General features: G+C 37.8%; 1 protein-coding gene across 1 annotated transcript in view; it reads right to left on the minus strand.

Moving 5' to 3' along the window:
- The window catches only part of CPHL1 (ceruloplasmin and hephaestin like 1), a 46,741-nt gene extending 37,767 nt beyond the window's left edge, over window positions 1–8,974 (minus strand). Inside the window, 6 exon segments of the mRNA XM_016942146.3 lie at window positions 2,125–2,367; window positions 3,055–3,225; window positions 5,811–6,023; window positions 7,773–7,941; window positions 7,943–8,012; window positions 8,820–8,974. Of these exon segments, the coding sequence (XP_016797635.3) occupies window positions 2,125–2,367; window positions 3,055–3,225; window positions 5,811–6,023; window positions 7,773–7,941; window positions 7,943–8,012; window positions 8,820–8,974 (1,021 nt within the window).
- Between the last annotated feature and the right edge of the window lie 5,221 nt (window positions 8,975–14,195).

The raw sequence follows: 14,195 nt of genomic DNA on the forward strand, positions 1-14,195 counted from the left end.
TCATGAGAAATATTTTCACATACATGAAGAGACATATAAAAAGGTATTAAATAAGGTCAGGCACGGTGGCTCATGACTGTAATCCCAGCACTCTGGGAGGCCGAGGCGGGCGGATCACCTGAGGTCGGGAGTTCAAGACCAGCCTGACCAATATGGAGAAACCCTGTCTCTACTAAAAATACAAAATTATCTGGGCGTGGTGGCGCATGCCTGTAATCCCAGCTACTCAGGAGACTGAGGCAGGAGAATCGCTTGAACTTGGGAGGCAGAGGTTGCCGTGAGCTGAGATCGTGCCACTGCACTCCAGCCTGGGCAACAAGAGGGAAACTGCATCTCAAAAAAAAAAAAAAAAGGTATTAACTATAACATTGTTAATAAACCAAAAAGGCAGTAGCAACTTAAACATCTGTTTGTAGGCAAATGGTTAAATAAATTACAGTACAACCAAAATATGGAAAACTATGCAACAGTTAAAAAAAATAAGTTAAATGTATAGAGAATGCATGGAAAGAGACTTCAAGACTTTGATATGAGTGATGAAAACAACAGAATATTATACGCAGTATGATCTACTTACGTAAAACAAAACACAAAATATAGCTATTTATTTTTATTTCTACATGTTCATGTTTATGTTGTGTGAAAGTGCATGGTGAACAGGTTTTCAAATACTTGCACAAATTGATTACAGTGGCTAAGATGGTGGTGGGGTGGAATTGGACTGATGGTGTGTCCTTAAAGCAGCTCTCCAAAACTAAACACAAACTCTGATTTATGTGCTAATTTTTTTCTAGTGTAAGCACTTCCCATTGCAACCAATCTGAAGCTACCAATAATTTAACGGCTGGATTATTTAACTCTCAGCTCTTTTGAGCTGAAGGCTAATGTATACTGCATTAGACTTCTTTCACTTTTTCTGCCTGCTTTCCTCCACCTATTTTTCTGCCTCTTTTCCTCCTTCTCTTCTTCCATTTCTCCCACTTTTTTTCCTCCTTTCTTTCCTTCCTACCTTTCTTTCCAACAAAGGTCTATTCATATATTCTTGTAATTACTTAAAAAAAATGGAGTAAATTAAAGCGCAGAAGAGCTTCAGAAGGACACAGAAAGAGAAGACACACAGGAGAAAGTGATGGGATCCCATCAGCCAACTAGGCTTTAAGGCGTTTTTTCACTTGGTCTAGAGCTGACACTAGTCTTTCTGCAGGGTTGAGGTAGAAAGACTGGCTTGAGGGTATGATCTGAGAATAAGGTAGATAGGAGGTATTGGTGGAGCTGAGTATATTTTAATCTGAAAATGATAATCTTTTCTAAGTGACAACTTTTTATCACTAAATTCAGTCCTTGAGTTATAATAGCCGTGAGTGGTTCTTCTTTTTCTCACACTCCCGGGAGGGATGCAGCACATAGAAAATCCTGATAAATACTTGTCATCTAGTTGTTGGAATAATTAATTGAAACATGATACTAACCAAAGTTCGGGACTTACAAAAAGAAAGGTTTTCATCAGAGAAGTAAACTCCATTTTTCTACCAAAAAAATAAAGTTAAATTCTGTAATTCTAATGAAAATTATGTTTTTTTCTGATTGAAAAACAATACAGAACATTTACGTGATCATATATAGAGTTTTGTCATATTCAAGAATAAAAAAGATAAATAACATCATAACTGACCATTCTGTTATTAAATGGCAAATGTGATTGGAGAGGGAAATAAACAAAAATAAGGAGGTTTACTTGAGTAATCAATTAGAATTATTGGGTTCTGCATAATTTCTTGCTCTGCTTCCCATAGGATTTTGATTCTTGTTTCCTCAGTTAAAGAAAAAACTGTAATAATATCTGCTCTGTCTGACACTCAGGGTTCTCACTCAGGGTTTATATTCTCACAATGAATATAAAAGTTTTTGTAAAAACAGCAACCCAATCCTATATACTTAAAAGGATTTAAAGTAATCGAGTGAAAAGCTGTCAGGGACCTGGGCTCCATCACTGACTGTTTCCAAAAGGAATCATATCGCCTTCTTGGATATCGGTTTCTTCATTTGTAAGGTAAGGCATTTGTAATGGGCTATGACCTTGGAAGTTCTCTGACTCTGTATCACGCAAAAGTAATAAATCCCTACCATGTATCTGGCATCCCAGCATCCACACTCCGGGGGCCTTGGCCACCATGAAGGCATCTTCCAGTAATGAGGGGAACAGCATAATGGTGTCCTTTCTGTGATTCCGAGAGATCAGAGTTTGTCTACGGAGGTAGACGGGGTGTATGTCAGCCACGCCACCCATGCCAACAAAATACCACTTGACCCTATCTTCAGCACACATGGTGAGATTGGGCAGATTTCCATAGATGTATCCCTTTATTGCTGAAAATAAATGTATATTAATCAATCAGGCATGATAGATCAGTGCCACCTGGTAAAAATTCTGTGTATTTCCTCATCATATTAATATAAACCTCACAATGTCAACATTGTTCTCACACATAATCTATAACATCTGATTTGTGTTTCATGGGAAAGGAGTCCATATGCATTGTGTATGATGAGAAGTGAGGGGAGCACAAAGCTTTAAAGGCAAGAGGAGAAAAAGTTCCTGAAAGGCAGGAAGCAGTGAAAAGGGGAAAAAAATAGAAACTAAACTCATGAGAGAAGAAACCAAGGATAAGGGTGACGGATTATGACGACATCATTTCTGAAAAATTCTATGTTGGATAAAAACACATATTCATAAAATATTTGGTCAATTATGTCTTTGTTATTCCATATTTTATTACTTAAAGTTACATCTTTCTTAGGTTTTTACTGTCTATTTTAAATCAATATCAGACTTCAGAAAACAAATATTGACCAAACTTTACTTGCTATTGGACTTAGGAAATGAGCAGGCTTTACTAGTGATTTGCATTTGCATGTCAACCCAGTATACTCTGAGTGAAACACTGAAAAATATAAACTCAACTAAATAAACTTGAACAAAGGGAAATGACTGAATACGATCATAGAAGTTAGAATTATAAGATATTATGTATGAGAAAGTTCTTTTAATCGTACATTGCATGCTCATACTCTCCTCAAAACGGGGATCACTAGTATTAATCTTGCCAGATTCAGTAAATGCACGAATATTTTCAACACTATACCAGCTTCTGCTTTCATCAGTTGTAGAAAACATCAGAAAATAAGACCTGTCAATATCTTTTTCAGTGTCTCCATTCAGTGTCCCTGAAACAAAAAACACATTTCTTACTTTTCATGTAGACATTAATTAGAACCATTGTTACAGATACAACTACTTTTACGATCTACAGTTTTGTTAATTGTTAGGGCACGTGAAAAAGGTAAATGTTTGCGATGTGGGATGTCGGTTTTTGTAAAGTTTACAACAAACTTTAAAAAGCATATTATCTATATGAAGCCATATTTAAAGAATCCATACTCATCTTTACATCAAATCAGTAACTTTCTGCAGTGTCTGCATCTGATGACCATTATCGCGTGAGATTGTTCAAAGTCTAAAAATTTGTGCTTCCTCAAATGAAGGATAACTTTAGTTCATACCAATTTATTTATTCTTCTATGCTTATATTCAACAAATATTTATTGAATATTTGTAATGTGTTAGGTACTATGGCAAGTGTTGGGTTCATAAAAGTGAACAAGACAGTTATCTACCCTTGCAGGGCATACAATCAAGGGTGGATGCCATCAATTAATAAGATACTATAGTGTGTAAAGTTCTGTAGTAGGGAAGAGCTCAGTGTTTGGGAGCTGGTTAATTTAATTTTGGGTATGGAAATCTTTTCTGAAGGCAGTGACACCTCAGTTGATATTTAAAGGATGAGGAGTTTGCTGGGGTGTACCTGTAGAGAAGATTCCAGGCAGCAATTAGGATAAAAGGAATTTGGACTTTATCGTCAGAACAATCAGCAGTCGTTGAAGGATTTTAAGCAAAAGAGTGACAGACTCAGACTCATCCTCCCACCTTCACCCCCCAGACAGAAAGCCAAGTGGAGATGAATTGAAAGGGGAAGCACTAGAGACTGGTGGGGCAGCTAAGAGGCTGTTGTGGGTATCCTAGCAAAAAGATGGCAGTGGCCTGAACTAGGTTAGAGTTCGTGGAGCTGAAGAGAAGTGAGCTGACCTTGTGATGTGTACGAAGTAGAGCTGGCGGGACTTGACTGGTGTATTTAGCAAGTGTTGAGGGAGACGGCAGTATCAAGAATGTTACCCAGGGTTTTGTCTCCAGTGACTAATTGGAGCATACTGGGGCCATTCCCCAAGGCAGGGAACACAGAAGGAAGGGAGAGATTCAGGGCAGGAACAAATGACGGGTTTTGGAATATGACGTATTTAGGTACGAATGAAACACCCAAGTAGAGACGCCAAGTTGCCAGGCCTGACCATCAGTAAAGGAGTTTGAACCAAAGTTACAGATTTCAGACTCATTAACCCACAGATGGAAACAAATGACTCAAAATGGATAAGATCCCTCTGTGCGCTTAGATTGAACAAAAGAGAAAAGTGCTTAGGACAGTGGGAATAAAATAGTTATAATATTTAAAAAGTATATAAAAATATAATATTCTATAAAATTATTATCAGTCCCAAATATTTTATATCAGCCTTATATTTAAAACCTTAGGGCATAAATCAACATAACTGTAAGTGAGAAAGTCTTTTTCTTTTTCTTTCTTTTTTTTGTAGAGACACGGTTTCACTATGTTGCCCAGGCTGGTCTCAAACTCCTGGCCTTAAGTGATCCTCCCAGCCTGGCCTCCCAAAGTGCTGGGATTACAGACATGAGCCACTGTACCCAACCAAGGAAGGCTTGATGGCAGTTCACATACTTGCCTTTGAGAATGCAAAGCATTAAGTTATCTTACTGTTTAAAAAGAAAAGGGAGAAAGTTTGGAAATGTTCAGACTAGATAGCTAATGTTTAAGTTAAATATAATAAACACATATTCTTTATCTTGCCATTATGCAGTTGAGTTCCTTGCAATTTTGAGAAGGGCAAAAAGCTCTTCCAAAGTTGGTTTAAAAAGTTATCTCCCGGCTGGGCACGGTGGCTCACACCTTTAATCCCAGCACTTTGGGAGGCCGAGATGGGCGGATCACAAGGTCAGGAGTTCAAGACCAGCCTGGCTAATATGGTGAAACCCCGCCTCTACTAAAAATACAAAAAAAAAAAAAAAAAGTTATCTCCCAAGGAATGTAATTTGTAATCATGAGACTATGTGCGTTTGCCATAGGAAACTGCAATTATTAAAATATTTATTGTGGAGAGATGTTTGTTCACCTAAAATTTAAACTTTGATTGTCATAGGAAGTTAAATTTGCTCATTAACTTCTTAATTAATCTAGTGCTGTCGCTTTGTTGATCTTGTTTTAACAAACCAAATCAGAATTTTCAAAACTCTATATTCCCTTGCAAGTTAGAAACATATCAGCAAAACTTCCTCCTTGCAAGAATTATTAATAAACTGATGATTCTAACTGATTCACCTTAAAACATAAACACAAAAAGGTGGCAGTAATTTTGAAGGAAGATGGCTGAAGTGAAGTTTATTGGGTTTGACTACCATCTAGTGACCAACCTGCATTATTGGTTGAACTGAGGGTTGGATTTGAGATCGCCATCTAGTGCTCAGAGTCCAAGATGGCAAGTTTCCATTCTTGACTGGAAAACCAAGGTTAAGGCAGGAAAATGGAGTGCCTTGGATAGTAAAATTCCTCTAGGAGAGCAGAGGACAGCCTACCCATTCTGGTTTACTCTTTTACTGCAATGAGATTTTTTTTTAAAGTTACCTCTTTTACAAGTCAGTATTGGTCCAATAAGTCCGGAAGCTACATCTCTTGCAGTGTCTATATGGGAATGGTAAATCCTTGTCACACAATTACTGTCATTGGGGCCAGGTCCCTGATGTTCTTCTACCTACCACTTGTAGGCATATTGTTTCCCTGGCTCCAGATATTCATCTTCCTTTTGCAGGCCTGTCATATTATCAGGATAGATAGCACCTAGAAAACATATTCTGCACTGTGGTTACAGTAAATATTGGATAACACTATTTTGAATGTGACTCGGGCTTCCTCCATTAAGCTATTTTGTATTTCTCAAAAAGTGTGCATTTCTCCCCACCGTTTCCCAGATTCCTACCTCCCTAAATCCCCTTTAGTTGGCTTCTACCTGAATGCTCAGCTTGGCTGCAGTTTTTAGACTAAATTGGAATGAGGCAGGCAGTATATTAATAGGCTATCATCACTCTTACTGATGGATTCAACAAATATTTATTTTGCACCTACCATGTGCCTAGATCTCAGATGCAGAGGTAACCTCTGGACTCCCGAGTTGCCCTCCATATTTTCTTCATTGCCAGTCAGACTTGGGACCCAGGGCATCCAAGGGTGTCCCTGTTACTTCCAAGTAGCCCACTGCAGTCCGAAGGTGGCCCATGCCGTTACTCTGAACTATTACCTCAGTTCTGACTTTGGACCCTTGCTCTCCTTTCTTTCTTCTTCTCTGGCTAAAATGTTGCCTCAGATCCTTACCCCTCGTGGCTGGATCCTGCTAACTATGAATAAAATTCCTTTATTCAATAAAAGACTTTGAAACATGAGCAGCCTCTGATTCTCTATTCTTCTTTTGGGACCCTCCTGTTCCACACTGAACATGAAGAAATTATGACTGACTGTTTTGTACTTTCTTCCTGCCCAGTGGCCCAGCTGGAACTGGCTCCAGTCATGGTCCAGTTTCCTGAATCTGTTTCAGTCCAGAGGATTAATTCAAGGCCTGTTTTCTAGTTCTTTTTCATGCTTCCCTGACGGAATCATCAAACCTCAGTCCAAGTTTTGAGAGTTGATTAAAAAATAAAAAAATAAAGCAAACTCTTGTTAACATTTTTCACATTATATGTCTATAATATAGACTATTTTTCTTTTATTTTTTTTTCATAGACTATATTTAAAGGGCAATAATCACTGCAAGATGGTCATGTAACATGGCAAAATAATGATGACAGATGAAAGGAATGGCATATGGGATTTCCGCTGCCCTGTATTATCATAGAGCCTCTGTTGGAAGGAGCACGTATGCTATAGGTGGTACTCTTATCAAGTTGGCCTAAAATTCCAGTTTTCTAAAGATTTATGCCAGGCCTTTTAAAAACCATATTTCAAACACTGGGAAAAAATATCTGTGTTCTACCAAAGACAATTCCAAACTCTCTTTTCCTAGCTTTCCTTGTTGTCTCCCAAAAACTCACAAAATCCTATTTGTTGGCTTTCTCTTCCCTTCCTTTTTTTTTCAAAATCATGATGTATCTGTGACTGTAGTTGTGTAGGAGAGAAGATTCTGCCTGGAAAGTAGTGATTTCTCTTGATACTGATATCTTCCCAGAGGGTGATCCTCATCTACTAGGAAATGGAAATGAGGTGGGGGCAGAACAGGATTTCTGCCAACCTAACATTTAGCTCATGAGTGTTTCCTACAAAACGAAACAAAAAAACACCTTTTTTTTCTTTTCTGGTGAGTAAGGGAAAAGTGTTTTATTTCCTAGGAATTGCATAAGGGCTGTCACTCAATTAAGATGAGAAACTGAAAAAGGACTGTCTTGGGTATAAACGTTAAATACATCAGAAGTAGAGTCTGCATCCACTCTAAACTCCATGTAGCTCATAATGCTGACCAGTCCATGATTACCTGGCTTTTTCTAATGCAATGTGCTCATACTCTCCATAAGCAAAACTCAGGAAAGAAGATCTGCTTACCTTCATTTTCTTTGGAGTAGGTGAGCCCATGAGGATGATAACTATAAGCTCTTGAAGCATTATTTTTTACATGTACATAAATGAAGTCTCCAGTCTCTGCTTTAATCATTGGACCTAAAAATCCCAACCAGGATGGTTTTTCACTGATCCTTTGAAATGTGTTATCAGTATCAATATTGAAAATACAAAGCCTTTTTAAAAACAAAGCTCTTCCTCGCTTGACCTCCTTGTAGAAATTCTCTATAAACAAACAAAAAAGACAGAACTTTAACAAATGTTGACTGGAAAGAAACAAAGTGTTAAATAAGCTAAATGAAAAGTCAGAAGCTCTACAGCCTAATTTTGGCAGATAAAACCCAGAGGCTGGAGAAAATGTGATGGCAGTCAAAAACAGGTGTAATTGGTGAGAAGAGTGTTGAAATACTGAATGAAGAAATCAAATACAAATGTAGTAAGTAAAACATGTGGCATTTTGGTTTAAAAGACATGCCAAATTCTTTAAACTGAACTGTGTCTATGTTTCTAACCCCACTTTAAGGTTACTTTAGCATTCAAGTAGTCGATCAGTTCCCATGATTTAGGACTGTTTACACATTTAAATGGATTTGTGGATTTGTTGGTAGCATTAAGGTGTTTTGCTCTTAAACCATGGTAAATCAGAACCCCACTCATGTCCTCTATATTTCCCTCTCTCAATTATCTGAAGAGAAAAATCGAGAAAACAGCTATACACATATCAAAAGGAAAGTGTTGTTTTATACCTTATCACGTGAACAAAATTAATGATAAACAGAATTAGCTGTGATCTGCAAAATAACGTGTCAGGAAGACAAGAGTGGCGATCATTCCAGGAAAGAGCAATTTTGGATTTGTATTACTACCTCTTTTCCATACCATGTTGGAACTAAACAAACGAAGTGGTTCTAATGGTATATGTGCCTTGCAAGTGTCAATCATGAGAAAGTCTTCATCAGCATTTCATCAATGATCAACAATTACCAACTTTTGCTTCGGATAGTAACTTTTTAAATGCAAAGGATTACTTACAGGTCTTCAGAAAAAGGCTTTCCATTGAGCATATTTTTACCAGAATGAGCATAGTTCCAAATGCTTTCTTCAATGCCTATGTAGTATTGCCTATCTATTGCCCAACCTGGAGAACTAATAAAAAACAGAAAGGTCAATGGTAAAAGTGCCTTCATTTTCAAATTCTGAGCCTGGAGAAGTTAACTGAGTAGGGCTTGCCTACCTTTTATAATCCAGACTTTCTTCTTTCATTTGTGTCTATTTACATACATTATCTGTCTTCATTAACATATATGTCATTTGCATTCCAAGTTGTTTTGGATTTCATTGTCAGGTGAGGTGAAATGTTGCACAACACACTGGATCGTTAGGTTGCCCATCATCCACTGTCCCTTGATAATGATTATCTATTCCTAAAATATAGGAATATTCTCCTGTCTAGTCTCCGGCCTCCACTTTCTTACTATTTAGTCCATTCTACGTACCATTCCCAGAAAATTCTTGAAATGCCACCTTTATCAAGTTTTTCTACTAGATGATAATTTAAAATTTCTTGTCGTTTAAGACTTTCATTGAGTTATTCTCAAATTTCTTAGCATTTAAGACTATCCATGTAATCTAGGCCCCAATCTTGTATCTCTGATATTCCAGATTTGTCCCCAAAATTCACTTACAGGATCCCTTCCCTTTGGGGAGTTTTCTTACTAGGAACACAGTGTGAGGTGGGAGAGAATGCAGAAAACCTGGAATCAGACAGCCTGTGTTTGACTCTTAGCACTGTCGGTTATCAGCAATATGTAATTATGTAACTTCATTTCTTCATTTATAAAATGATAATATTACCTACCCAGTTAGGAAGTTGTGTAAATTCAATGACAGCCATCTTACAGAGGAGCTTGCGGACACACAAGGAAGCTGATGCATAGTCAACATTTAACAAGTGTTATTTACAGTACTTCCTGTTCCTTCGTTGTTATAATGTGCTTTCTGAATTTATCTCATCTTATTTGTGCCCATTTCCCAGTCTGATTTTGCCTCCCTCAGCCTCTCTTTTTCTCGGCTAATCCAAATTTTTCCCATTCTTCAAGGCTCAACTGAAACTTCACCTTCTCAGTGAAGACTTCCCTGACCATTTCAGCTTAGAAACATGCCCCTCTCTGAATTTACAAGCTGTGACACAGACTGTCAACAAACCACATCCTGCTTCAGACTGTTGCTTAAATTTCCATGTGGTGTTTACTTTACTCCAGTAGGTTATAACTCCTATAGATTAGGATAGGAAGATTAGATAGGAAGCATTTATTCTTTCTCTTTCCCGGAGATACCAAGAAATGTTAGATTTAAATGTCAAATTTATTGAACAAATAGAGTGCCTTGGCTGAGAATACAATAAGTAAGGAAAGGAGAAGGAATGTTTATAAGCCATTGATCTGATCTGGGTATCATCATGTATTGTAATGTCTATTACTATTAGGTATTGTTTGAGATTTTAGAATTGGAAAGCCACAGTGTGTTTCAAAAGTTAGACTCTAATTTAGGTTTAGAAATCCATGGTTAGAAATATTAAGACAACACAATCATATGATATATGAGTAAGACCTAGTATTTGATAACACAACAGGGTGACTATAGTCAATAATAACAAATATACATAAAATAACAAAGAATGTAATTGGATTGTTTGAAACTCAATGGATAAATGCTTGGAGGGGATGGATATCCCGTTCTTCATGATATGCTTATTTCACATTGCATGCCTGTATCAAAACATCTCATGTACCCCATAAATATAGACACCTACTATATACCCACCAAAATTTTTAAAAAATTAAAAGAACATGGTGTGTATAATTTTGTAGCTTGCTTTTATTCCTCAACTATGTATCTTAGATGTCTTTTATGTCAGTACCTAGAAGTCTAGTTCTTTCATTTTAACCTCAGCATAGCTTTTCCTACCTATTTTGGATATACTATTAATATACAAATATACTATAATTTCTTTTTTCTTTCTTATTTTTTTTGAGACAGAGTTTCACTCTGTCGCTCAGGCTGGAGTGCCGTAGCCCAATCTCAGCTTACTGCAACCTCTCCCTCCTGGGTTCAAGTGATTCTTGCGCCTCAGACTCTGAGTAGCTGGGATTACAGGTGTGTGCAACCACACCAGGCTAATTTTTGTGTTTTTAGTAGAGATGGGGTTTCACCATGTTGGCTAGGCTGGTCTCAAACTCCTGGCCTCAAGTGATCTGCCTACCTAGGCCTTCCAAAGTGGCAGGATTACTGGCATCAGCCACGACACCCAGCCTATTTTTCAAAACACACAAAATCAAAGTGTATTTTTCCCACGTGTACATATAGATATCAATACATATTTAAGAAAATGCCACATACTCCAAATGTCAATACTCCAAAAAGTGTTGGAGTTTTGGATGAAGAGATCAAATATAAATGTAGCAAGTAATATATGTGGCATTTTGGTTTAAAAGACATACCAAATTCTTTGGGCTGAACCATCTATATGTTTCTAGCCTCACTTTAAGGTTACTTTAGCTCTTAAGGAGTAGATCACGTTCCATGACTTTGGATTGTTTACACAATCCTTGCCTGAGCCACCGAGTGCTTTGGCAGATTTAAAGTCACCAGCAGATCTTGGAAGGAATTCAGAAAAGCTGGTTCTCCTGGAGGGACCTTGGCAATGGGAGAAACCACCCACAGGAGAACCAAGAGAAGAGATTCACATCCCACACCTTTTGGGAAACAGTTGAAAGGGCTGGCAAGAAGACCCCAGTCAAACACAGTGTGTCACAAGAGAAAAGGATTATACATGGGCTCTCTGCCTCAAGGAAGAAACTCAACTGGATTCAAATAGTTGGAAGCTATAGGCCCATAAATTTAGCTCTGTATATGGAAGAACTTTAAAACCTATCCTGTCACTGTGGCCTGGACCAGCAGCTGTAAAAGGACCCACCCACCAGGTGGGAATGGGATTCTTTAAATGAGCTTTCAAAGGCCCCTTCTTCCCAACATTCTATGACTTCTTCCTCATTCTCATAGGAACATTAATTTTACCCTGGAATATGGATAGCAAAGGAGTGATTCAGCTGGCATTTTTTTTTCTACACAAGGTGCCCCAAAAAGTGCAAAAAAATCTCCTATATTCAATTCAAGCAGATCTACCTCCAGTTCAACTCCACCATTTACTACCTGTGTAATGTGGGACGAGTTGCATAATCATTCTGACCCAGAGTCCTGTTATTTGCAATATAAGGGTAATAATAATTAAAGTTCATGGCTCCTGCGAGGACCTGGCCTCTACTTTCACACAGAGCAGGCACATGGAAAAAGTTAGCTCTCAGCCTGCTGACAACGAAAATGGTAGAGCATGGTATTGGTAAATATTTGTTGTTTTGGTTCTTCTCAACAGGTGACTAGGAAAATTGGCTTCTATTTTTTTTTTCTTGTTGAAGGGTGAAGGGTCAAGCACTTTTTCCTAGGTCATGTTACATATTATTGTTTGTCAATATGAAAATAATTGTTCCAGTCCTTTCTGTTCCTCCCTGAATAGGCCTCAGTAGATCAGCCTTTTGGTACAGCAGTGTTTAAAGTTGGTCTCTATCATTTGATTATATTCTTGGTTACAGCTCAAGAACATAACTCACTTTATTTAAGTTTACTTAGCTAAACTTTGTTGAATTTAGCCTGAAGGTGTGAGGCTAAATACCTTGGAGGAAATTTAGATTCCTTCCTGGTTTTTCCATTCCAGAACTGTAAATAAGTTTAAGAAATAAATAGAGCAAATAAAAATGTGCATAAGGGACTAGTGATAATAACATCTTATGTTTGTAAAAAACTCTGCTATATAGAAAATATTTTATAAATGAAAATTATTACCCTATGTAATTTTCCCAACAGTCTCTCCCTTACCTTCCTTACATCTGATTTGTAGATAAGAGACCAAAAACTCAAAAGGTCAAGTAACTTGCTGTAGAATGCACATTTCCAAATTGTAGTGCCAGTAGTCAGATATAGATTACTGGATTCCAAATAAAATTTTCTGTTCTTTTCATACTACCTGTAATAGCAGTGGCTTTAATAGTTTAAGTGTGTAGACTTCTATATTACCTACAAATGCTCAGTTTTTCTCAGAGTATATGGCTCTAATTATATCTTCCAATAAAGCTGATAAATTAGATATAAATGATGTTGGGGCAAGATGGGGAGTTTAAAGACACCATGGAGGATGTCAGTCACTGTTAGATCCATTTCTATTCTTTGTATTACTTCTACCAATAACCACCATTTGTTGAAAGTCAGCTCTTCCTTAGCCCTTTTGTAAATATTAGCTCTAATTGTGCCACCAACTCTGAAAGGGAAGCTTATTAAGTTCTCTTTTATAGATAAGGAAACTGGAACTTGGAGATTTTAAACAACTAGCCAAAACAACTAAATGTTATTGCCAGAATTTAAATCCAGGACTTAAAGCCTGGTGGATGCCCTACCATTAAACTCCTTGCCTTATAATCAAGGTTATTCTATGGGAAACTATATACTAGATTAGAAAAATTTGAATAAGTAGAGCAGCTAGCAGCTGGGGCAGAGAGAGTTCCACTTGGGCTGGAGCTCTGAGTCCTTCGCAGTTTAAGGCTATGCAAATTACAAGCTTTCGCAGTATGGGGTAGACTACATAAGACACTGGAGGCCTACAAAGCAAGGCACAGAAGGGAATAGTGGGAAGATACTGAAGAACAGTAAGAAAGAGAAAAGCAGTCCCCCAACATCCAGGAGCTGTCCTGGTACTAGTGGCTAAGCTTTGCCCAACTAGGAGCTGGCCTGGCACTCACAGCTAGGCCCTGGTGTCCTCCTCCTTGGCATAAACAATCTCCCAGAACACCAACATCAGACAGCACCACTCTGTGACCCTAATGGAGCCAGAAAAAAAACAATACCACTCCAGAAAATGTCTGAATATTGTTGATGAAAAGAGTCAAACTCCGTAAAATATTTGAAGACATTTATTCTGAACCAAATATGAGTAACCATGGCCTGTGACACAGCCCTTAGGAGGTCCTGAGAACATGTGCCCAAGGTGGTTGGGGTGCAGCTTGGTTTTATACCATTTTACGGAGGCATGAGACATCAATCAAATATATTTAAGAAATACATTGGTTTGGGCAGAAAGGCGGGACAATGCCGAGTGGGGGCTTCCAGGCTATAAGTAAATTTAAACATTTTCTGGTTGACAATTGGTTGAATTTGTCTAAGGACCTTGGATCAACAGAAAGTCATGTCTGGGTTAAGATAAAGAATTGTGGAGACCCAAGTTATTTACAGAGGAAGCTTTTAGGTGGTAGGCTTCAGAGACAATAGGTTGTAAAAATGTTTCTTATCAGACTTAAAGTC

This window comes from Pan troglodytes, chromosome 2, assembly GCF_028858775.2.
Source record: "Pan troglodytes isolate AG18354 chromosome 2, NHGRI_mPanTro3-v2.0_pri, whole genome shotgun sequence".
NCBI lineage: Eukaryota > Metazoa > Chordata > Mammalia > Primates > Hominidae > Pan > Pan troglodytes.